The 25,539-nt window shown below is 43.3% G+C and overlaps 2 protein-coding genes across 19 annotated transcripts in view; one reads left to right on the top strand and one right to left on the bottom strand.

The window, feature by feature from the left end:
- The window catches only part of LOC129628937 (uncharacterized), a 46,534-nt gene that overhangs the window by 1,679 nt on the left and 19,316 nt on the right, over positions 1-25,539 (bottom strand). For 3 of the 13 annotated variants that reach the window (XR_008703004.1, XR_008703003.1, XM_055548611.1), the window contains 2 exons: positions 9,342-9,517; positions 5,395-6,272 (listed from right to left, as the gene is read on the bottom strand). The exons of 1 other annotated variant lie outside the window; for it this stretch is intronic. Coding sequence is in view for 4 of the 12 variants with exons in the window: in XM_055548611.1 (XP_055404586.1) it covers positions 6,255-6,272; positions 9,342-9,517 (194 nt within the window). In the remaining 8 variants the exon portion in view is untranslated. Of the gene's footprint in view, positions 1-5,394; positions 6,290-9,341; positions 9,518-13,334; positions 13,475-22,471; positions 23,574-25,539 lie in introns of those variants that run through there. 9 more of the 13 variants (XM_055548609.1, XM_055548608.1, XR_008703008.1 and 6 more) reach the window with 7 other exon arrangements.
- The window catches only part of PARVA (parvin alpha), a 181,290-nt gene that overhangs the window by 149,127 nt on the left and 6,624 nt on the right, over positions 1-25,539 (top strand). For 3 of the 6 annotated variants that reach the window (XM_055548607.1, XM_055548602.1, XM_055548606.1), the window contains 3 exons: positions 434-502; positions 3,293-3,394; positions 4,291-4,363. In XM_055548607.1, the coding sequence (XP_055404582.1) occupies positions 434-502; positions 3,293-3,394; positions 4,291-4,363 (244 nt within the window). Of the gene's footprint in view, positions 1-433; positions 503-3,292; positions 3,395-4,290; positions 4,364-8,986; positions 9,273-9,356; positions 9,511-12,599; positions 13,494-25,539 lie in introns of those variants that run through there. The other 3 variants (XM_055548605.1, XM_055548604.1, XM_055548603.1) reach the window with 3 other exon arrangements.

Below are 25,539 nucleotides of genomic sequence, written 5' to 3'. Positions count from 1 at the left end.
GGGAGGTTCTGAGGCTATGGGCCCCTGTCTTCCACCCACACTGAACCCCCAGCCGTCCCTGCTCCTCACGCAGACCTCCCTCTGTCTCCCTGGACACAGGCACCCGTACATCGTGGAGGGGGAACCGGAAGGGACCCGATGTGGTCATTTCTCCTCTGGCCCCTGAGCCTGGGCTCAGGCAACCAGCTGTCATGCTGTCCTCTCACACTCCCTGCTCCTTGCCCCATCTTGGGCCTGGCTATTTGAGTCATACAGTGCCTGGGACTGCAAATCCTGGGGGCCGTCCTTCTCTGTGGACACAGGAGTTCCACAAGAGCTTCACTGGCTGCGCCGCCTTGGCTGGGCCTCGTCCTCTGTCCTCACGGTGGAGTCACGGGGCAACCTCCAGGGCAAGAGTCTCCATCTCAAGGCCTGGCTTATGCTTTTCTTCTAGACACTCATCACTTTCGTGAACAAACACCTGAATAAACTGAACCTGGAGGTCACAGAACTGGAAACCCAGGTGGGTGACAACCCCGAGTGCAGGGTCGGGGACAAGACCCTGCAGGACCACCACTGTTCCCAGGGCCCCACGTTGCCGGGAGGCTTTCCACCCTGACCCTGGAGCTTCTCTGGGGAAGGGAGAGGAAATTCTATTCTACTCAGAGGGGTGAACTGCATGAGATTCCTCTGAATTTTTTCCTATTTTTCATTTTGAAAATCTGCAAAAATATTGTCATGAACCCCTGTGTACTCTTCACCCACATACACCACTTGTTAGCATTTGTCCACATTTAGGGTTTTTTTCCTCTTCCTACCTCTAAATACTTCAGCATACGTCTCTTAAGAACAAGCACATGCTCTTAGAGAATCACAATACAGTAATGAAATTCAGGCAGTTTTAACATCAGTGCAGTGGTAACCTATTTTGGTTGAACCATGTGAAGTTGCTGATACTTGACTACTCTTGACATGAGCAGTGTCACATGGTTCAAAGAAACACAGATGTCCTGATATTCTCACCTGATACGTTTAGTTGTCGTGTCTCTTTAGTCTCTTTTTAATAAAGAACAAATCCTCAGCCTGTCTGCCTAACGCTGACATTTTTGAAGAATACGAGCTATATGGTGCATGGAATCTGTTTCTCTCCCTCATGATTAGAGGTAGGTTTGGAGAAGACAATGGCACCCCACTCCAGTACTCTTGCCTGGAAAATCCCATGGACAGAGGAGCCTGGAAGGCTGCAGTCCATGGGGTCGCTGAGGGTTGGACATGACTGAGCGACGTCACTTTCACTTTTCACTTTCATGCATTGGAGGAGGAAATGGCCACCCCCTCCAGTGTTCTTGCCTGGAGAATCCCAGGGACGGGGGAGCCTGGTGGGCTGCCGTCTATGGGGTTGCACAGAGTCGGACACGACTGAAACTACTTAGCAGTAGCAGTATGCATGTTCAAGAACAGTACCACTGAGACAATACTGTGTTCTCAGGTATTTTTGTCCATCAGTTCTGTACCTGGGGGTGGTAACTTTGATCACTTGGCTAAGTTGGCATTCTCCCAGATTTCCTTACTGTAAAGCTCCTCCCGTTTATAATTAATAGCTAATCTGTATTTAGGAGATACTTTGAGACTATGTAATGTGTCCCATTTCCCAATCTCCTTTCATTCGCAATTAATTTCTAAAGTGTGATTTTCTTTTGAATACATGGGCACCTCCTATATTTTTAAAGGTAATTCCCAGGTCTGTGACTGAGCTCTCCCTGGGTGTGTCTCAACTCTGGAGGCAGCATCATATATGGGAGACAGGGACACTCTGCAGAAGTAATGATTCCTGGAGAGAGCTGGAATGAGCCCTTGGAACTTCCTCTTCACTTTTCATGGGCAGGGAAGGGGGTCTCTTCTGAGCACGTGTGGGGTCTGTCTGCAAGTTTCACCACCAAGTCATTGGAACTGTAATTGGGGGTGGGAGCAGGCTAGGTCTATGGCACTCAGAGCTATGAGTAACCCTGACCCTAACCCAACGTCCTCCTTTGAGTTGACAGATTGGATTCTTTCATCCTCAACCCATTCCAGCCACATCCAGAGGAAGGCCCATCTAATCTATGCCATGGAAGGGCCTTGATTTTGACACAGATGTTGGGGTCTGCTTCCCATGGTCCACCCTGGGGTGGCCTGGAATGAGTCATGCTCAGGCCCTACCCGCCTGACTTGAAGGCCAGATGGATGAACACAGGGAGGAAGCCACTCCTAGGTCAAGTTCATGCTCAGGGTGGTTTGCCCATAACCAAGACTGAGCCACAGCCCCACCAGCTAGTCACCCAGGAGAGCTCAGACTCTGGGCCCAGCCCAGATTCTGGGTAATTCAGTCTAGTATTTTAAAAGTTTCCTAAGATGCTTCCAAGAACTTTGACCTCTTGTGAACTCTAGCAACTGTTGTTTATACAAATGTTTGATGGCTCTGCCTCCTTTGAAAGGTTCTAGAATATCAGGTATGCACCTGACTGCTATATCTTCACTCAGGCCATTTATCTTCTAGACCCACAGCACCTACTCCTTTCACACTCCCCTCATCTTACAGCCCCCACTGTGCCCACAAAGCCTGCCCAGCACACACGTGCCCCCCCTGCCTTGAGTGGAAAGCCTGCACCCCCTGCTTGGCTTCAGCGCCTGTTGTTCCTTTGACCAGGTTCTCAGCCAGTCAGGCCTCTGTTGTCCTTGATGGAAGGGACCAGCTCTAAGCCTCCTGCCATGGCCCTGAGCACACAGTTGTGCTTTGTCAGCAAGAGCCAGGACGTTGTGTCCTGACTGCTTTGTTGTTTTCCCGAGCTAACTCCTGCTCAGCCCTCACGTCTCCATCCAGGCAGCACCTTCTCCGGAAGCCTTCCCTGGTACCTGCCGTGGGATGAGTGACCTCTCCTAGTCTCACGCAGGCCAGCATGTTGCCCTCCCTCAGAGCAGCAGCAGCTGCATGCCTGTCCTCCACAGGAGTCTCCCCACTGGACCGTGAGTTCCTCCAGGGCCGGAGCCACACCTGACCCACCTCTGTGCTCCCTGTGCCAGATCAGGGCTTGGTACAGAGTCGGCGCTCAATAAATACTGGACCATTTGAGATCAGGAGTGTGGGCCTGTGTGTGGACCAGCCGGACGTGGGGCAGCAGACCTTCCCAACTTGGGCCACTGTTCGTCACTGCCCACCAGCAGCCTGCCTGGGGACATAGCCTTTGGGGGTTGACCTGGAAGCTGATTGGCCCCTGGATGGGCCGGGGCCAGAGGGCTAGAGGGCCCAGTGCCTTCACCTGACTCTCTCCTCCAGTTTGCAGATGGGGTATACCTGGTGCTGCTCATGGGGCTCCTGGAGGGCTACTTCGTGCCCCTCCACAGCTTCTTCCTGACCCCAGACAGCTTTGAACAGAAGGTAAGAGGAGGCCCCAGCCCACATGCTTGACCCATCTTCCCGTACTTGTACTGGGACCATCTGGGTAAAGGTGGCGGCTTCCTGTCTCCCCAGGGTCTTCAGTGGTTGGATGAGGGGGGCCATGGTGATGCACAGCTGAGCTGGGAAGCAGCGACTTACAGGCCCCTGAGCATTCCTCCCCTGTACCCCAGACCCCTGGCCACACCCTCCTGCCGGGGGCCACAGCCCAGCTTCATCCCTCCCCAGAGGTGACAGGGAAGGTGGCTGCTAAGTGGTTGGATGTGGGACTCCCTTTGGCCACACAGGGTCTTCCTTGTCACTCACAGGCTTTCTCTAGTTGCTGGCGAGCTGGGGCTATTCTTCATGGCGGTGCATGGGCTTCATCCTGTGGTGGCTTCTCTCACTGTGGAGCACAGGCTGTAGGGCACACGGGCTCAGTAGTTGCGGCTCGCAAGCTTAGTTGCTCCACATGTGGAGTCTTCCCAGACCAAGGTTCAAACCGGTGTCCCCTGCATTGGCAGGCAGATTCTTAACCACTGCGCCACCAGGAAAGTCCTTTTGAACATGTCTTACTGTCTGATTTTTTCAACTGTGAGCACAGATGTTCCTGAGTTTACAGTCCTGGCAGTGACTCAGGACCACAGTAGGACACAGAGAGGATTTTTAACTCCTCCAGGAGTGCTTCACCAACAGAGGCTAGGCCTCGTCCACACTCCGTGTGGCAGGCCCACTTTGGCCGCCTTGTTTCTGCTTCAAAAGCCAGCCTCAGTTTAGCTCAGCCCCTGCCCCTCTGGCTACAGTGCTCATTCTTCCACTTTCCAGGGGCAGGTCCCAGGGAGCCTCAAGGGGCCAGGAATGAGTGTGCAACGCCTCACATACTTCATTTCTCTTTCTAGGTCTTGAATGTCTCCTTTGCCTTTGAGCTCATGCAAGACGGAGGATTGGAAAAGCCAAAACCACGGCCAGAAGGTACTTTGCTCTTCCCTGGGTTTGTGGCAAGAGGCAAGACCTTCCCCTGCACACAGGCTTTCACGGCAGAGAGCATGATTTGTGTTTGATACCAGAGGGAAGACTGTCTTCTCTGAAACCTTCTTTGCCATTGCAAGGGAAGGTGGGACAGGGCACAGCTGCTCAGTTCTGGGGATCCTTGGTGAGCTGCAGATTGCACAGCCATGGGGGAAAAAAAAGGAAACTGAAATCCCACGTGTGGGATTGTTGGTATAAGGGCCCATGCAGACGTGATGCAGAGCAGAGGTGCTGCTGCAGGAACTGTCCTGGCCTGATGTCCAGGTTCTTCTGTCCCTGGACAGGGTGCTGACCTACCCAAGAGCTATCTCCCAGGTAGGCAAGGGGAAGATGGAGAGGTCATCACAGGTGCTCTGCTCTGAGCATAATTACCTTTTCTGCGCTCTGCCAGCTCCAACTCTGCCTAAGGACAAGGCCTGATTTGTCAGGTTTGCGTTGCAAAGGTTAAGGCTGAAAAAATGCAAAAAGCAGCAAAATGCTCCAGCAGCACTCCCTTGCTTGTGCTTAATTAAAGCAATGTGCACATTTGTGCATGTCGGAGATGGTGGGAGTTGGGCTAAATTGGAAGGACAAGATAAGGCTTTTGTATTTTTTTCTTTTATACTGGAGTATACAATGTTGTGTTGGTTTTAAGTGTACAGCAAAGTGATTCAGTAATACACATAATGGATCTATTCTTTTTTAAAATTCTTGTCTCATTTAGGTTATTATAGAGTATTGAACAAAGTTCCCTGTGCTATATCATAGGTCCTTGTTGCTTATCTATTTTAAATATAAGTGTATACATGTCAGTCCCAAACTCCCAATCTATTCCTTCCCCTCTGGTAAACATAAGTTCCCTAAGTCTGTGAGTCTCTCTCTGTTCTGTAGTAAGTTCACTAGTATCATTTTTTCAGATTCTACGTATAAGCGATATCATATTTGTCTTTGTCCGATTTACTTCACCTAGTATGATAGTCTGTAGGTCCATCCATGTTGCTGCAAATGGCATAATTTCATTCTTTTTAAAGGCAGAATAATATTTATTGTATATATGTACCACGTCTTCATCCGTTCATCCATCAATGGACATTTAGGTTGCCTCCATGTCCCAGATATTGTAAACAGTGCTACAGTGGAGTGCATGTATCCTTTCAAACCGTGTTTTTCTCCAGATACATGCACAAGAGTAGGATTGTTGGATCATATGGGAGCACTGTTTTTAGTTTTTTAAGGAATCTCCACACTATTCTCCATAGTGGCTGTATCCATTTACCTTCCCACCAATAATGTAGAAGTCCCCTGTCCCCGCACCCTCTCCAGATTTTGTTTGTAGACACTTTGACGATGGCCATTCTGACTGGTGTGAAGTGAGATCTCATTGTAGTTTTGATTTTCCTTTCTCTGATAATTAGCAATGTTGAACACCTTTTCATGTGCCTCTTGGCCATCTATATGTCTTCTTTGGAGAAATGTCTATTTAGGCCTGCCAATTTATTTTTTTTTGGTATTGTTTGGTTTTATATTGAGCCACATGAGCTATTTGTAAATTTTGAAGATTAATCCCTTGTTGGTAGCATTGTTTGCAAATGTTTCTCCCATTTTGTGGGTTGTCTTTTCGTTTTATACATAGTTTCCATTGTTGTGCAAAAGCTTTTGAGTTTAATTAGTTTAGCTGACAATGGTGAAGCAAGTCTTGGAGGGATTTGATGCCAAGGCAGCAAGTTTGGACTTGATTCCATCATAGTAGGAGTCATGGAAGGTTCTTGAGCAGGTGGGTAGTGTGATCAGAGCTCTATTCCAGAGATGACTTGGAAGGCAGTGTGAAGAACAGATAGTTAAGTGTGGGACACCATCAGCAGCACTGGGGAACCTAAGAGGAAAAACAAGCTTGAGAGGGGACGTAAGTGTCAGCTTTGGAAACCTTGAGGTTTTGACCAAAGAGAATTGGAGTTCAGGCCAAAGACCAGGGCTGTGGTTATATCATTGCAAGTCTTCCACTTATACACCAAGCGAGAATGGAACAACAGGAAAGCATGTAAAGAAAAGGGAAGAGCTAGCAAAGGCAATGGCATCCCACTCCAGTACTCTTGCCTGGAAAATCCCATGGATGGAGGAGCCCAGAAGGCTGCAGTCCATGGGGTCGCTAAGAGTCGGACACGACTGAGCGACTCCACTTTCACTTTTCACTTTCATGCATTGGAGAAGGAAATGGCAACCCGCTCCAGTGTTCTTGCCTGGAGTATCCCAGGGACGGCGGAGCCTGGTGGGCTGCCGTCTATGGGGTCGCACAGAGTCAGACACGACTGAAGCGACTTAGCAGCAGCAGCAGCGACAGTATCAGAGAAGACAATGGCAACCCACTCCAGTACTCTTTCCGGAAAATCCGATGGACGGAGGAGCCCCGTAGGCTGCAGTGCATGGGGTTGCTAAGAGTCAGACACGAATGAGCGACTTCACTTTCACTTTCATGCATTGGAGAAGGAAATGGCAACCCACTCTAGTATTCTTGCCTGGAGAGTCCCATAGATGGAGGAGCCTGGTGGGCTGCCATCTATGGGGTCACACAGAGTTGGCCACGACTGAAGCGACTTAGCAGCAGCAGAGGCAGTATCTTGTGGGAATGCTTTTACTCATGAGGCTGGAGGACAAAGCAAGAAAACCAGAAGAAAGAGGTCGATTGTGAACACATCCGTTGGTCCCTGTCTCATGACGCTTTCCAGACCTCAGTAACTCAGCTGGCCAGCAAAAGCCAGTTTCTTAGTCCTATTTATCACCTTGTTCTGAGCACCTGGTTGCTGCCAGAGGTGAAGTTGTAGCAATGCTGTTGTCCCTTTTGAGGCTTTCTCCCTGCAAGGCCACTCGAGCCATTCTAATGCCTTTAAAAGTGGGCTCTAAGCGTCCTGTGGCCAGCTGTTAAAAGCACCCTGCTTCTGGGTATGGGAGATGTAGCAGGAAGAGTTCTGGCCAGCATTTCAGCTGCATCTTCTTGATCTGCTTAATGTGAAACTTCCTGGTTACAGATTGGAAGTTCTCCTTCTGACACCAGTTTTCAAGCATTTATACCCTTTAACACAGTTTTTCCAATATCAATTAATCTATAGGGATATTTCAGCATATAGATGACATTTCTTATATAATTATTGAACTGCTTAATATGAAATTTCCTGAGCGATGTGAATGGAAAAACACGTCTGTTTTATTTGCTATTATACTGGGCACTATGCCCATGCTGAGAATTTCCAGTGCATAAAGTAGAAGTGAAATGGAATTCTGTGAGACTGTACTTTGTGAGAAGTGTACCCTAGCATTCTCTCTTGTTTCTTTGCTTCTACCTGGGAAGTGAAATTTGGTAGTAAATGCTGTAGACTTTTCAGAAAGTGCTAATCTAGGTAGTTCTTTGAGGGTGTTTCAACATCAAACTGGCTGTAGTAGAGGCATTTTTTTATGGCAGATATTTTTAAGGTCAGGAAAATGCTTCCTCTGCCATGCTGTTTCACACTCAAAGCTCTGTTATACCTGGAAATCCCCTGGAAACTTTGGGTTTCCATCTCAGATGACTGTTGCTACTCACGCTTCATAATCTTTTAGTGCCCCAGTTGCTGCTCAGTCGTGTCTGACTCTCTGCAACCCCATGGACTGCAGCACTCCAGGCCTCCCTGACCTTCACCATCTCCTGGAGCTTGCTGAAATGTATGTCCATCGAGTCAATAATGCCATCGAACCATCTCATCCTCTGTCATCTCCTTCTCCTCCAGCCTTCAATCTTTCCCAGCATCAAGGTCTTTTCTAATGAATCAGCCCAGTTAGCGTAAATGCAAGCCAAGCTTTAGCATCAAGTTCATGGCCAACAGAGCAGCTGAAATATCAGCATGAAGGTGGTGGCTTTTTATTTAGGGTGTCATACCATGCCTCTTCAGTGGCACATGACCACTCTGTAATCATTCAAATAGACTCATCTTTGAATATGGTTAAGATACCAGCACTCTAGGCAGATGGGGACTAGAAGACACTTAGAACCAGATAGGAATGAAGTCTGCATGTAAGACAGCCAGCAGGCAGATGGAATGTCTAAAATATAAGGAGTCTAAGAGCTGGGACCAGGCTACTTCAAACAATGCTGAGAATCCAGGCAGGTTAGTTGTAGATGATCAATAACTGTTTGTGGAAGGATTTGGTCAGAGGCTGGAAATATGGGAAATGATTGAACTTCCCTCCCCCATTCCCTTAGGAGATAGTTTACAGACCAGTGGCAAAATTTTGAAGCTCTGATACGAGTGTTAGCAAGGATGTACCGCAACAGAGGCTTGCTCTTTGTCCTTGAGTGCTTGCATGCTAAATCACCTCAGTCGTGTCCAACTCTCTGTGACCCTATAGACTGTAGCTCACCAGGCTCCTCTGTCCATGGGGTTCTCCAGGCAAGAATACTGGAGTGGGTTGCCATTTCCTTCTCCAAGGCATCTTCCCGACCCAGGGATCAAACTCACATTTCTTGTCTCCTGCATTGGCAGGCAGGTTCTTTTACCACTAGTACCACCTGGGAAGTCCCTATTTGTCCTATGTAATACATTTAAGATTTTACCATAGGCGCTTCCATGGCACAGTGGGTAAGAATCTGACTGCCAATGCAGCGGACGTGGGTTTGATCCTTGATCCAGGAAGATCCCATGGGCTGCGGAGCAACTAAGTCTGTGCGCTCTGGAGCCCACAAGCCGCAAGTACTGAAGCCCATACTCTACTACAAGAGAAGTCACCACGATGATAAGCCTGAGCACTGCAACTAGAGAGTAGCCTGCCTCAACTAAAATAAAAGAGCACCCACAGCAACTAAGTCCCAGAGCAGCCAAAAATAAATCAAATTATTTTTTTTAAAGATTTATCATACAAATGTAAATGTATGATTCAAAATGTCCACATCCTAATCCCTGGGACCTGTTATTACCTTACATGCTAAAAGAGACTTTGCAGATGTAAGTTGAGGATCTTCAGCTGGATCCTCATTGGAACCCCCCAAATGATCCAGGATAACCAGAGGGATGCAACATGAGAAAGACTCCACCAGCCATCGCTGACTTTGAAGACGAAAGGAGGCCATAAGCCAAAGCATGCAGGCAGCCCCTAGAGGGTTAGAAAAAGCAAGAAAACAGATTCTCCCTGAGAATCTCCAGAGGTGAACACAGCCCTGCTGACACCTCGATTTTATCCCAGTGACACCCATTTTAGATTCTGACCTTTAGAATTCTAAGATGATAAATTTGGATTTTTTTAAGCCACCAGATATGATAATATGTTAAACCAGCAATAGAAAACCAATATACCCTATGACTAACAATTCCACTCCTAAGTACGCAGGTCCATATACCAGGCCACTGGTCTAAGAATATCCATAATAGACTACACTGGCATGTGCATCCGCAGTAAGCAAGCTAAATACACTGAAGTACACTCAGACCATGGATTAGTGCACAATGGCAACAATAGAAAGGAATGAAGTGAGAAATCACGAGACAGACTTCTAGTTGCTGAAGCATGAAGAGGTCAGTGATTATCCTCTGCCAAAAAAGCAAGTGTAAAACTGGACAAAATGATCAAAAGCAGCCATTTCAAGGCACTGAAAACTCACCAGAAGTAGTCAAGAAATTGAGAAATTTTCTTGAAAGACAACAGAGAGTAGTTAGTTATACCTCAACAAAACCATAAAATATACATCAATGAAATTGTTTAAAGGATGAATCCTATAAACAATTTTGAGTAAAAAAAAATCACAAAATAATGTGTAGTATAAATCTGTATATTATGAAGTATAAAAATAGGCAAAACTACAATTTGATGTTTAAGGGTTCATATGTTGCTGGTGGAACGTAATCTTACATCCTATGTATCAAGAGTAATCATGATAGAAGTGGGGATAGTGGCTACCTTTGCAGGGTGACTGCGAACCTGGATGCAGAGAGGAAAGGGGTGCTTCTAGGGTACTGGCAATAGTCTACCTTGGACATGAATTGTGGTTACATGAGGGTTTTCATACAACTGTTTAAAACTCTGTGTGTGCGTGTATAGCATGTACTTTTCTGGATGCTTGTCATATTTAAAAAATTAATGTAAAGCTTATGGCTAAATCACTAGACAGGGTAGCAAATCACTGCCAAAATAACCCATACCAAAGGATGGAAACAGGAGAGCAAGGCAAAGACTGCATATGAGCTCCATCCATTGGAGATGGCATGGAGGCTGGGCTCACCCTGAGTAGGGGGATTGTGACCACCCCATTCATTCCAGCCCCCACCAGTTGGTGGCACTGAGCCACCGGATTTCCTCCCACCTTGGTCAGGGAACTCAAAGATGGAGGTAGGAAGGCATCAGAGAAGGGACCTCAGACTGGGATGAGGGAGGCTGGGGTGGCCCAAGTGGGTCCGTGGAGGGCATGGCCTTGAGTATGACTTGTCTCTTCCTTGGCCTTGACCAGACAGCTTCTGCTCTGGCTGTCTATCCATAGGAGCCTTACCGTCCTGTCTGCTCCCAGACAGGGACTCGGGACCAGCACAAAGAAGAGATCAGAGCAGTACTGACTTGCTATTAATACAATTTATTAGCCCAAGGTTTTAAAGAGGCTGTGTTTATATTGCAGGGAGTCATAGATCATTCCTAGGAATCCAAAGCTCCTTTCCTAGCTGAGAGGGCCCACCTACTGGCCTACCAGGAACTACCTGTGTGGCCCTTGGCTTTCTTGCTAAGAACACACAATAAGTAGTGTCTCTGCTTGTAGTCCCCCACTTCACCAGGCCCACCTAGTGGTAATGACCTACAGAAAGAATGAACTCAGATTTCCCAAGGAGCAGGGCTTACTTTATGTGAATGGTACCCCCTGGAGTTGTGCAATGGAGACTTAACAGACTTAAGCACAGACTTAACAGCTATCCGTTAAGCTCTATTACTAGGCAAAGATGGGAAAGTTGAAAGGAAACTACCATTTAGGGAGCCCTTCATATGTTCACAAGGCTTCCCTGGTGGCTCAGACGGTAAAGCATCTGCCTTCAGTGCGGGAGACACGGGTTTGATCCCTGGGTCAGGAAGATCCCCTGAAGAAGGAAATGGCAACCCACTTCAGTACTCTTGCCTGAAAAATCCCATGGACAGAGGAGTCTGGTAAGCTACAGTCCATGGGGGTCACAGAGTCAGACATGACTGAGCAACTTCTCTCTCTCTCTCTCTCATATGTTCACGAAACACAATCTTACCAGTGAGAAAACTGATTCCAAGACATTAAATAGCTTTAAGCAGATCATTAACCCATTGTAGTGAAGATACACTTCAAATTTTAGTGGACATTAAAACAGAGGAGACGTATCAATATGACAGAGTAGAAGGATGCAGAGTGCACATCCTTCATGAGCACATCAAAAATATATCTACATGTGGAATAATTTTCACTGAAAACTAACTGGAGACTGGCAGAAAGACTCTTGTACAACCAACACTATGTAAAAGATCTGCACAGAATTGGGTAGGAAAGGAAGGGAAGTGATCAGAGACCTCTGCTCCTGGGAAGGGATGCAGATGAGGAGGGGGATCACATGGACAGAGATCCTCCCTGGGGAGGGGGCAGTCTGAGCCACATATTGGGCACCCTGGCCCTGGAATCTGACACCAGGTGGATGAGTCCCCTTAGGTTTGAAAATCAGTAGGACAAATAGGAGGACTATATGAAACCTAGACTCTTCTCATGAGGACCACGCTTGCTAGCTCTCAAAACTAGGCAGAGGAAGCCAATTGAAACAGCAGGGGACCCTGGCTGGTTTGCCGTAACTGCCCCAGCCTGAGCTGAGTACTACTCCAGCCCCACTTGCTCCATGATGCTGCTCCACACTAAGGCAAGGGCTGCTGCAGCCGAGGGGAATGCTCAATTTTGAGGGATGGAGCTGGTTTGGACATGGAACAGCCTCTGAAAGGGGCAGGGGAAACTTCTACTGGTGCTTATGGAGACAGCACATCAGAAGTGGTCTAAGACCCTAACTAGGCTGGGACTGCCACAGCCCACACACAGACCGCCTCTGTGACCCAGTCCAGCCCAATCCTGCCCTGCTCTAGGGAGATGGTGATGGGAGGGGGAGATCACACACTTATGGGGAACAGAGCCAGTTCAGATCCTACCTTAGAGCTTCTGCTTCAGCAACTTGAGACTGGACCTCTCTCCCAATAGGGTGATATCAGCCACTGAGCAAAGCAGATGGCCCAGCTCACACCTAGCTCTACATGTAGCCCCTCCATCTCCAGCCCCACCTCCTACCAACGTGACACCTGCCAGAACACCGTGGGGAAAGATGTGACCCATGCTCATGTCAGATCCAGCTCTCCCACCAAAGCCACTGGACACATGCAGACTGTATAGAGTCACTTCCACACAAGGACATCCATGGAGTCAGTAACTGTTTCACCTAATCTCATAGGGACAGAGGAATTTATTTCAATTGAAAGAACAAGAGAAAACCCTGGAAAAGAAACAATGAAGTGGAAGTAATTTACTTGGTAAAGAGTTCAAAGCATTAGTAATAAGAATGCAAACTGTATTAGGGAAAAGAATAGATTAATACAGTGAGATTTTAATAAGGAACTAAAATATAAAAAAGAACCCATCAGAAAGGCTGTGGAGAGAGGGAACCCTCATACATTGTTGGTAGGAATGTAAATTGGAACAGCCACTATGGATTACAGTATGGAGGTTCCTTAAAAAACTAAAAATAGAACTACCATATGATCCTGCTGCAGAAGGCAATGGCACCCCACTCCAGTACTCTTGCCTAGAAAATCCCATGGATGGAGGAGCCTCGTAGGCTGCAGTCCATGGGGTCGCTAAGAGTCAGACCCGACTGAGTGACTTCACTTTCACTTTCCACTTTCATGCATCGGAGAAGGAAATGGCAACCCACTCCAGTGTTCTTGCCTGGAGAATCCCAGGGACGGGGGAGCCTGGTGGGCTGCCGTCTATGGGGTCGCACAGAGTCGGACACAACTGAAGTGACTTAGCAGCAGCAGCAGCAGCAGCATGATCCTGCAGTCCCACTCCTGTGCATATATCTGGAGAAAACCGTAATTGAGAAAGATACATACACCCTTATATTCATTGCAGCATAATATACAATAGCCAGGACACGGAAGCAACCTAAATGTCCATCAACAGAGGAATAGATAAAGAATATATAGCACATATATACATGGAATATTATTCAGCCATAAAAAAAACAGTGAAATAATGTCATTTGCACTAAAACTCATGGACCTAGAGATTGTCTACTGAGTGAAGTAAGTCAGAGAAAAACATCATACAATATAACTTATATGTGGAATCTAAAAAATGTTACAAATGAACCTATTTACAACCCAGAAATAGTCACAGATGTAGAAAACAAATTTATGGTTATGGTAGGGGGGAGGAAGGGGTGGAGACATAATTTGGGAAACTGGGATTATACACATATAATCTTAATTATTATATTATATACACACTAACTATATAAAAGAGATAACTAATAAGGACCCACTGTATAGAACAGGGACTTCTACTCAATACCCTATAATGACCTACATGGGAAAAGAATTTTTAAAAGAGTGGATATATGTATATGTTGAACGATTCTATGAAGACCTACAAGACCTTCTAGAACTAACACCAAAAAAAAAAGATGTCAAATATCAAAATGAATCCGCCACATCAAAATATACCCGCCACACAGGTATACATTTTGATATTTGGCAAAACTAATACAATTATGTAAAGTTTAAAAAATAAAAAAAAAAAAGATGTCTTTTTCATCAAACGGGACTGGAATGCAAAAGTAGAAAGTCAAGCCTGGAGTAACAGGCAAGTTTGGCCTTGGAGTACAAAATGAAGCAGGGCAAAGGCTAACGGAGTTTTGCCAAAAGAATGCACTGGTCATAGCAAACACCCTCTTCAAACAACACAAAAGATTACTCTGCACATGGACATCATCAGATGGTCAAGACCAAATTCAGGTTGATGGTATTTTTTGCCACCAAAGATGGAAAGACGCTATACAGTAGCAAAAACAAGACCAGGAGCGGACTATGGCTCAGATCATGAACTCCTTATTGCAAAATTCAGCCTTAATTGAATAAAGTAGGGAAAACCACTAGGCCATTAAGATATGACCTAAATCAAATCCCTTTTATGATTATACAGTGGAAGTGACAAATAGATTCAAGGGATTAGACCTGATAGAGTGCCTGGAGAACGATGGATGGAGGTTCATAACATTGTACAGAAGGCAGTGATCAAAACCATCCCCCAAAAAGAAATGCAACAAGGCAAAATAATTGTCTGAGGAGGCTTTACAAAGAGCTGAGAAAAGAAGACAAGCGAGAGGCAAAGGAGATAAGGAAAGATATACTCATCTGAATGCAGAATTGCAAAGAATAGCAAGGAGGGATAAGAAAGTGAACAATGTAAAGAAATAAAGGAAAACAACAGAATCTGAAAAACTGGAGATTTCTTTAAGAAAATTAGAGGTATCAAGGGAACATTTCATGCAAAGGGGCATGATAAAAGACAGAAACAGTATAGACCTAACAGAAGCAGAAGAGATTAAGAAGTGGCAAGAATATATAGAAGAACTATACAAAAAAGTTGTTAATGACTCAGATAACCACAATGGTTTAATCACTCACCTAGAGCCAGATATCTTGGAGTCCAAAGTCAAGTGGGCCTTAGGAAGCATTAGTATGCACAAAGCTAGTGGAGGTGATGGAATTCCAGGTGAATTATTTCAAATCCTAAAAGATGATGCTGTTAAAGTGCTGCACTCCATATACCAGCAAATTTGGAAAATTCAACAGTGGTCACAGGACTGGAAAAGGTCAGTTTTCATTCCAGTCCCAAAGAACAGCAATGCGAAAGAATGTTCAAACTACCACACAATTGCACTTACTTCACATGCTAGCAAGGTAATGCTCAAAATTCTTGAAGCTAGGCTTCAACAGTATATGAACTGAAAACTTCCACATGTACAAGATGGTTTTAGAAAAAGCAGAAGAACCAGAGATCAAATTGCCAACACCTGTTGGATCACAGAAAAAGCAAGAGAATTACAGAAAAACATCTACTTCAGCTTCATTGACTACACTAAAGCCTTTGACCATGTGGATCACAACAAACTGGAAAATTCTTAAAGAGATGGGAACCAGACCACCTTACCTACCTCCTGAGAAACCTGTATGCAGGTCAAGAAGCAACAGTTAAAACTGGAGGCAGAACAACAGACTGGTTCCAAATCAGGAAAGGAGTACATCAAGGCTATATATTGTCATCCTGCTTATTTAACTTATACACAGAGTACATCATGAAAAATGCTGGGTTGGATGAATCACAAGCTGGAATCAAGATTGCCGGTAGAAATAACAACAACTTCAGATATGCAGATGATACTACTTTAATGGCAGAAAGTGAAGAGGAACTAAAGAGCCTTTTAATGAAGTTAGAAGAGTGAAAAAGCTGGCCTAAAACTCAGCATTCAAAAACTAAGACCATGGCATCCAGTCCTATCACTTCATGGCAAATAGATAGGGAAAAAGTGGAAACAGTGACAGACTATTTTCTTAGGCTCCAAAATCACTGTGGACAATGACGGTAGCCACGAAATTAAAAGACATTTGCTCCTTAGAAGAAAAGCAATGACAAACCTAGACAGCATATTAAAAAGCAGAGACATCAGTTTGCCAACAAAAGTTCATCTAGTCAAAGCTGTGGTTTCTCCAGTAGTTGTGTACAGATGTGAGAGTTGGACCATAAAGAAGGCTGAGCACCGATGAACTGATGCTTTCAAACTGTAGTGTTGAAGAAGACTCTTGAGAGTCCGCTGGAGAGCAAGGAGATCAAACCAGTCAATCCTAAAGGACATCAGTCCTGAATATTCATTGGCAGGACTGCTGCTGAAGCTCCAATACTTTGGCCACCTGATGCAAAGAGCAGATTCACTGGAAAAGACCCTGATTCTGGAAAAAATTGAGGGCAAAAGGAGAAGGGGGTGATGGGATGGTTGGATGGCATCATTGACTCAATGGAGATGGGTTTGATTTAATCTCTGGAAGATAGTGAAGGATAGGCAAGCCTGGCGTGCTGCCACTCAGGAGATCACAAAGAGTCGTACACAACGGAGCGGCAGAACAACAGCAATATGTATAACTGATTCACTGGAGACAATTATATGCAAACAAATTTGACAACCTAAAAGAAATGGACAAATTTCTAGAAATATAAAGCCCACAAAAATTGAATCAAAAAGACAGTTTGAACTGACCTATCACTCGAGGTGAAATTTTTGTTGTTTAGTTGCTAAGTCATGTCCTACTCTTTTGTGATGCCATGGATTATAGCCCACCAGGTTCCTATGTATATGAGATTTTCCAGGCAAGAATACAGGAGTGGGTTGCCATTTCCTTCTCCAGAATATCTTCCCGGCCCAGGGATCAAACCTGTGTCTTCCACACTGGCAGGTGGATTCTTTACCACTGAGCCACCAGGAAAGTCCAGAGATGAAACAGAATCTGTCATTTTAAAACTCCATACAAATAAAAGTCCAGGACCAGATGGCCTCACAGGCAATTCTACCAAACAAAGGAGAACTTATACCAATCCTTCTCAAACTCCTCCAAAAAACTGAAGAGGGGGGAACACTCCCAAAGACATTCTCTGAAGCCACCATCACCCTGATACCAATACCAGATGAAGATACTACCAAAAAAGATACTACCACAGGCTTATATCTTTGATGAATAGAGATGTAAAAATTCTCATCAAAACATTAGCAAACTGAATCCAACAGCACATGAAAAAGATCATAGACCACAACCAAGTGGATTCATTCCAAGTACACAAGCATGCTTCAGTGTATGCAAATCAATGTGATACACCACATACAAAAGAAAAGACAAAAACCACATGATCATCTCAATAGATGCCAAAGAAGCATATGATAATATTCAACATCCATTCATGTTAAAAACTCCTACCAATGTGGGTATAGAGGGATCGTATCTCAACATAATAAAAGCTATTCATGACAAATCTATAGCCAATATAATACTCAATAATGAAAAGCTAAAAGTCTTCCTGCTAAAATCTGGAACAAGGACATACACTTTCACCTCTTTTAATCAACATAGTATTGGAAGTCCTACCAACCACAGCAATCAGATGAGAAAAAGAAAGAAAAGTTATCCAAATGGGAAAGAAGAGGTAAAATTGTCATTACATGCAGATGTCACGATTCTATATATATAGAAAACCCTAAAGACTACACACAAAAACTACTAGAACTGATAAATTCAGCAAGGTAGCAGGATATTAGATTAACGTACAAAAAGCAATTGCATTTATTTACACTAACAATGAAATATCAGAAAGGGAATGTAAAAAACAGCACCAGACTTTCATGGTGGCCCAGTGGTTGGGAATCCACCTGCCAATGCAAAGGACACAGGCTCGATCCCTAGTTCAGGAAGATTCCACATGCCATAGGGCAGCTGAGCCCATGTGAAACAACTACGGAAGTCCGAGAGCCCTAGAGTCCATGCTGCACAACAAGAGAAGCCAACATGGGCTAAGAAGCCCATGCTCCGCAACTAGAGAGTAGCCCCTGCTTGCCACAAGCAGAGAAAGCCCGCACACAACAGTGAAGATCCAGCACAGCCAAAAACAAATAAATACAATTTAAGATAAATATTCTAGAAGCAGCAGCCGTGGTGGATGCATGTTGATGTATGGCAAAACCAATACAATATTGTAAAAAAAAAATAATAATTAAAAACAAATAAAAATAAAAAATACCTTTCAAAGTTGAATTCCCAAAAAAGAAATACTTAGAAATAAACCTGACAAAAGAAATGGAAGACTTATACACTATAAAACATTAATAAAGGAAATTGAAGATGATTCATAGAAGTGGAGAGATATCCCATGCCTTTGGATTGGAAGAATTTATATTGTTAAAATGGCCATACAACCCAAGTGTGTGTGTTTAGTTGCTCGGTCATGACCGACTCTTTGCAACCCCATGGACTGTAGCCCACCAGGCTCCTCTGTCCATAGAATTCTCTACACAAGGATACTGGAGTGGGTTGCCATTTCCTTCTCCACACAACCCAAAGAAATCTCCAGATTTAATACAATCCTGTCACTCATGACATATTTCAAAGAACCAGAACAAATAATCCTAAAATGTATAAAGATCCACAATTGCCAAAACAATCCTGAAGAAAAAGAACAAAGCAGAAGGCATAATCCTCCCAGACTTTTGGTTACTACAAAGTTTCAGTAATTGAAGACAGTGTGGTACTGGCACAGAAACAGCCATATGGATCAATGGGACAGAACAGAGAGCCCAGAAATAAACCCAAACACCTCCAGTAACTATTTTTGATAAAGGAAGCGAGGATATACAATGGGAATAAGACAGTCTCTTTAACAAATAGTGTTGGGAAAGTTGAAGGGCTGCATATAACTCAGTGAAGTTAGAACACATCTTCTCACCATACACAAACTCAAAATGGCTTAAAGATTTAAACATAAAACATGACACCATAAAATTCCTAGAGAGATCATAGGCACAACATACTCTGACTTAAATTGTACCAGTGTTTTCTTAGGTCAGTATCCCAAGGCAATAGAAATAAAAACAAAAATAAACAACTTACAAGCTTTTGCATAGAAAAGGAAACCATTTTTAAAAAGACAATGTACAAACTGGGAGAAAATATTTGCAAGTGATGTGACTGACAAAGGCATGTAATTTCCAAAATACACCGCAGCTCATACAGCTCAAGAACAACAAAAAAAAACAATGCAATCCAAAAATGGGTAGAAGACCTAAATAGATCTTTCTCCAAAGAAGAAATAAAAATGGTCAAGATACATGGAAAGATGCTCAGTCTTGCTAATGACTAGAGAAATGCGAGTTAAAACTACAATGAGGTACCACTTCACACCAGTCAGAATGGTCATCATTAAAAACTCTACCAGGGCTTCCCTGGTGGCTCAGTCAGTGGTCAGGAATCCACCTGCTAATGCAGAAGACACATGTTCAATCCCTGATCTGGGAAGATCCCATGTGCCCCAGAGTGACTAAGTCCATGCACTGCAACTCGTGAGCCTGTGCTCTAGAGCCCTGGATCTGCAACTGCTGAGCCCATGTGCTGCACTGCTGAAGCTTGTGTGCCCAGAGCCTGTGCTCTGCAACAAGAGGAGCCACCACAGCGAGAAGCCTGTGCACCACGACTAGAGAGCGGTCCCCACTCGCCACAACTAGAGAAAAGGCCTGCACAGCAACAAGACCCACCACAGCCAAAATTAATGAATAAATAAGTAAATACAATTATTTTTAAAACTCTACAAATAACAAATGCTGGAGAGGATGTGGAGAAAAGGGAACTCTCCCACACTTTGGTGGGAATGTAAGTTGGTATGGCCCCTATGGGAAACAGTATGGAGGTTCCTCAGAGAACAAAAAATAGAATTACCGTACGACCCAGCAATCACACTCCTCAGAATATTTCTGGACAAAACTACAATCCAAAAAGATACATGCACCCCTGTGTTCACAACAGCACTCTTCATAATAGCCAAGACATGGAAATAACCTAAATGTCCATTGACAGATGAATGAATGAAGAATCCATACATATATTAATACACAATGGAATACCACTCAGCCAGAAAAAGGAAGGAAATTATTCCCTTGGCAGCAACACAGGCACAACTAGAGATTATCATACTAACTGAAGTCAGAAAAAAGAAAAATAAATACCATATGTAATCACTTATATGTGGAATCTAAAATATGACACAAATGAATGTATCTACAAAACATAAACAGACTCATAGACAGAGAACAGACTTGTGGTTGCCAAGGTAGAGGGGGTTGGGGAAGAGATGAAGTGGGAGGTTCGAGTTAGCAGAGGTAAGCTATTATATAGAGAGTGGATAAAGAACAAGGTCCTACTGTATCGCACAAAGAACTAATATCATCCTTCTCAACTGTTAAAAAACACTGGAGAGAGGAGAACATTCATAAATTCATTCTACAAGGTCATCATTACCCAGATACCAAAATCAGGCAAAGATACTACAAAAAATAAAAAATTACAGGCCAATATCTATGATAAATATAAGTAAAAATTCATGACAAAAATATTACCCTAATTCAACAATATAAAAATCCCAAAATTAAATGGGACTTATCCCAGGAATGCAAGGATGGTTCAGTATCCCTAAATCAAATGTGCTACATCATATTATAAAAAGTAAGGATACAAATGATATGATCATCTCAGTAGACACAAAAGGTATTTGACAAAATTCAACATCCATTCATGATAAAAAAAAAATTCTCAAAGTTAGTATAGAAGGAACATATTTTGATACAATAAAGGTGATTTAAGATAAGAAAGTCTTTCTAAGTGAACAATGTAAAGAAATGGAGGAAAACAATAGAACAGGAAAAACTAGAGATCTCTTTAAGAAAATTAGAGATAACAAGGGAACATTTCATGCAAAGATGGGCATGATAAAGGACAGAAACAGTAAGGACCTAACAGAAGCAGAAGAGAGTAAGAAGAGGTGGCAAAAATACACAGAACTGTACGAAAAAGGTCTTAATGGCCTGGATAACCACAGTGGTGTGGTCACTCACCTAGAGCCAGACATCCTGGAGTATGAAGTCAAGTGGGCCTTAGAAAGCATAACTATGAACAAAGCTAGTGGAGGTGATGGAATTCCAGTTGAACTATTTCAAATCCTAAAAGATGATGCTGTGAAAGTGCTGCACTCAATATACCAGCAAATTTGGAAAACTCAGCAGTGGCCACAGGATTGGAAGAGGCTGGTTTTAATTCCAATTGCAAAGAAGGGCAATGCCAAAGAATGTTCAAACTGCTGCACAATTATCCTCTCATTTCACATGCTAGGAAGGTAATGCTCAAAATCCCTCAAACTAGGCTTCAGCAAATCCTTCAAACTAGGCTTCAGCAGTATGTGACGGAGAACTTCCACATGTACAACATGGATTTAGAAAAGGCAAAGGAACCAGAGATCAAATTGCCAACATCTGTTGGGTCATAGAAAAAGCAAGAGAATTCCAGAAAAACATCTACTTCTGCTTCATTGACTACGCTAAAGCCTTTGACTGTGTGGATCACAACAAACTGTGGAAAATTCTGAAAGAGATGGGAATACCAGACCACCTTACCTGCTTCCTGAGAAACCTGTACACAGGTCAAGAAGCCACAGTTAGAACCAGACATGGAACAATGGACTGGTTCCAAATTGGGAAAGGAGTATGTCAAGGCTATACATTGTCACCCTGCTTATTTAACTTACATGCAGAGTACATCATGAGAAATGCTGGGCTGGATGAATCACAAGCTGGAATCAAGATTTCCAGGAGAAATATCAATAACCTCATATATACAGATTATACCACCCTAATGACCAAATGTGAAGAGGAACTAAAGAGCCTCTTGATGAAGGTGAAAGAGGTGAGTGAAAAAGCTGGCCTAAAACTCAGCATTCAAAAAACTAAGATCATGACGTCCATTCCCATCACATCATGGCAAACAGATGGGGAAACAATGGAAACAGTGATGGACTTTATTTTCTTGGGCTCCAGAATCACTAGAGACAGTGACTGCAGCCAGGAAATTAATAGATGCTTGCTCCTTGGAAGAAAAACTATGACAAAAATAGCATATAAAAAGCAGAGATATCACTTTGCCAACAAAGGTTCATCTAGTCAAAAGTATAGTTTTTCCGGTAGTTCTGTATGCATGTGAGAGTTGTACCATACAAAAAGCTGAGTGCCAAAGAATTGATGTTTTTGAACTGTGGTGCTGGAGAAGACTGTTGAGAGTTCCCTGGACAACAAGGAGATCAAAGCTGTCAATGCTAAAGGAAATCAACCCTGAATATTCATTGGAAGGACTTATACTGAAGCTGAAGGTCCAATACTTTGGCCACCTGATGAAGAGAGTGGATTCATTGGAAAATACCTGATGCTGGGAAGGACCTGAAGGCAGGAGGAGAAGGGAACGACAGAGGATGAGATGGCTGGATGGCATCATCGACTCAATGGACATGAGTTTGAGCAAACTCTGGGAGATAGTGAAGGATAAAAAAGCCTGGCATGCTGCAGTTCATGGGGTTGCAAAGAGTCACACACAACTGAGCAACTGAACAACATGATAAACCCACAGTTAACTCTATACTCTAAAGCTTTTTCTCTAAAATCCGGAATAGGACAAGGATGCCCATTTTCATCACTTGTAGTTAACACAGTGTTGGAAGTCCTAGCCATAGCAGTCAGAAAAGAGGAATAAAAAGTATCCAACTGGACAGGAAGAAAAACTACAAAGATGACATCTACAAAGTCACCTTTGTAGATGACACGATACTATATTTTGAAAACCCTGAAGTCTCCACCAAAAAACTACTAGAACTAATAAACGAATTCAGTAAAGTTGTAGGAAGTGAAAGTTCTATAATCTGAAAACCATGAAACACTTATGAAGCAAATTGAAGATGATACAAAGAAATGGAAAGATATTCCATGTTCATGGATTGGAAGAATTAATAGTTAAGATGTCCATACCACTCAAAGCGATTACAGATTTAACATAATCTCTTCCAAAATACTCATGACATTTTTCACAGAACTAGAAAAAATAATCCTAAAATTTATATGTAACCACAGAACACCCCACATTGCCAAGGTAATCTTGAGAATAAAGAGCAAAGCTGGGGGAATCATTTGCTATAACTTTACATTGCAAAGCCACAGTAATAAAAATGACATATACATCAATGGAACAGAATAGAGAGCCCAGAAATAAACCCACACACTTGTGCTCAGTTTATCTACAACAAGGGAGGCAAGAATATACAATGGAGGAAAGACAGTCTCTTCAATAACTTGTACTGGGAAAACTGGACAGCTACATGTAAAAGAAAGAAATTAGAACATTTGTTCATATTGTATACAAAAACAAACTCAAAGTGGATTAAAGACCTAAATTTACAACCTGAAACCATAAAACTCCTACAGCAGAACACAGGCCAAATATTCTTTGATATTCTTTGACAAATTGTAGCAGATTTTCGTAGATCTCTCTCCTAACAGGAAAGAAACAAAAGCAAAAATAAATAAATGGAACTTAAATTTAAAAGCTTGCACATCAAAAGAAACATTGATAAAATAAAACAAAACAAACAAAAAAAACCTACTGAATGGGAGAAAATATTTTCAAATTGTATTATCAGAACCAGAGGGATGGAATGGGGAGGGAGGAGGGAGGAGGGTTCAGGATGGGGAACACATGTAAACCTGTGGCGGATTCATTTTGATATTTGGCAAATCTAATACAGTTATGTAAAGTTTAAAAATAAAATAAAATTTAAAAAAAAAAAAAAATTGTATTATCAATAAGTGGTTACTAGAGGATCCCCTGGCAGATCAGCTAGTAAAGAATCTGCCTGCAATGCAGGAGACCTGGGTTCAATCCCTGGGTTGTGAAGTTCCCCTGAAGAAGGAAATGGCAACCCACTCCAGTATTCTTGCCTGGAAAATCCATGGACAGATGAGCCTGGCAGGCTACAGTCCATGGGGTTACAGAGTGTCAGACACAACTGAGTGACTAAACCACCATCCAAAGTATGTAAGTAGCTCATACAACTCAATAGAAAAAAGTCATACTACCTGATTAAAAGATGAGCAGAAGACCTGAACAGACATTTTTAAACGAAGATATACAGATGGGAAACAAGCACATGAAAAGATGCTCAGCATCTCTAATCTGAGAAATGCAAATCAGAATGACAGTGAGATAGCACCTCACACCTCTCAGAATGGCTGTCAGGAAAATATCTGCAAATAGTAAATGCTGGAGAGGATGAAAAGGGAACCCTCCTACACTGCTGGTAGGAATATAAATTATTGAAGCCACTATGGAAAATAGTATATGTGCTGCTGAAGTAAGCACTTTATTTTGGGGGGCTCCAAAATCACTGCAGATGGTGACTGCAGCCATGAAATTAAAAGATGCTTGCTCCTTGGAAGAAAATCTATGACCAACCTAGAGAGCATATTAAGAAGCAGAGACATTGCCAACAAAGGTCTGTCTAGTCAAAGCTATGGTTTTTCCAGTAGTCATGTATGAATGTGAGTTGGACTATAAAGAAAGCTGAGCACTGAAGAATTGATGTTTTTGAACTGTGGTGTTGGAGAAGACTCTTTGAGAGTCCCTTGGACTGCAAGGAGATCCAACAAGTCAATCCTAAATGAAATCAGTCCTGAATATTTATTGGAAGGACTGATGCTGAAGCTGAAACTCCAATACTTTGACCACTTGATGCGAAGAGCCAACTCATTGGAAAAGACCTTGATGTTGGGAAAGATTGAAGGCAGAAGGAGAAGGGGACGACAGAGGATGAAATGGTTGGATGACATCACCGACTCAACGGACATGAGTTTGAGAAAGCTTCCGGGGTTGGTGATGGACAGGGAAGCCTGGCATGCTGCAGTCTATGGGGTCTCAAAGAGTCGGATATGACTGAGCGACTGAACTGATGAAAAATAGTATGGAGCTTCCTTAAAAACTAAAAGTTGAACTACAATATGATCTAGCAATTCCACTGCTGGGTATGTAACTAGAAAAGATAAAATCTCTAATTCAAAAAGATACATGCACCTGATGTTCATAGCAGCTCTATTTACAACAGCCAAGATGTAGAAGCAACTCATATAAGAAACTGTGACATTCGGCAACATGGATGGACCTACAGAATATTATGCTTAGTGAAATAAGCTAAAGACAGACAAATACTATATGATCTCCCTTATATGTAGAATCTAAAAAACAAATGAATGAATACAACAAAACAGAGACTCGCAGATATGAGAACAAACTAGTGGTTACCAGGAGGGAAAGGGAAGGAGGGAGGAACAAGATAGCGGTAGGGGATTCTCGGATACAAACTACTATGTATAAAATAAATAAGCAACAAGGGTATACTATACAGCACAGGAAGATATAGCCATTGTTTTTAGTGACTTTAAATGGAGTATATCTATGAAAATGTT

The sequence above is a fragment of the Bubalus kerabau genome, chromosome 15 (assembly GCF_029407905.1).
Source record: "Bubalus kerabau isolate K-KA32 ecotype Philippines breed swamp buffalo chromosome 15, PCC_UOA_SB_1v2, whole genome shotgun sequence".
Lineage (NCBI taxonomy): Eukaryota > Metazoa > Chordata > Mammalia > Artiodactyla > Bovidae > Bubalus > Bubalus kerabau.
The sequence above is the reverse complement of the archived record's forward strand: the minus strand, read 5'-3'. Positions and strand labels throughout refer to the sequence as shown.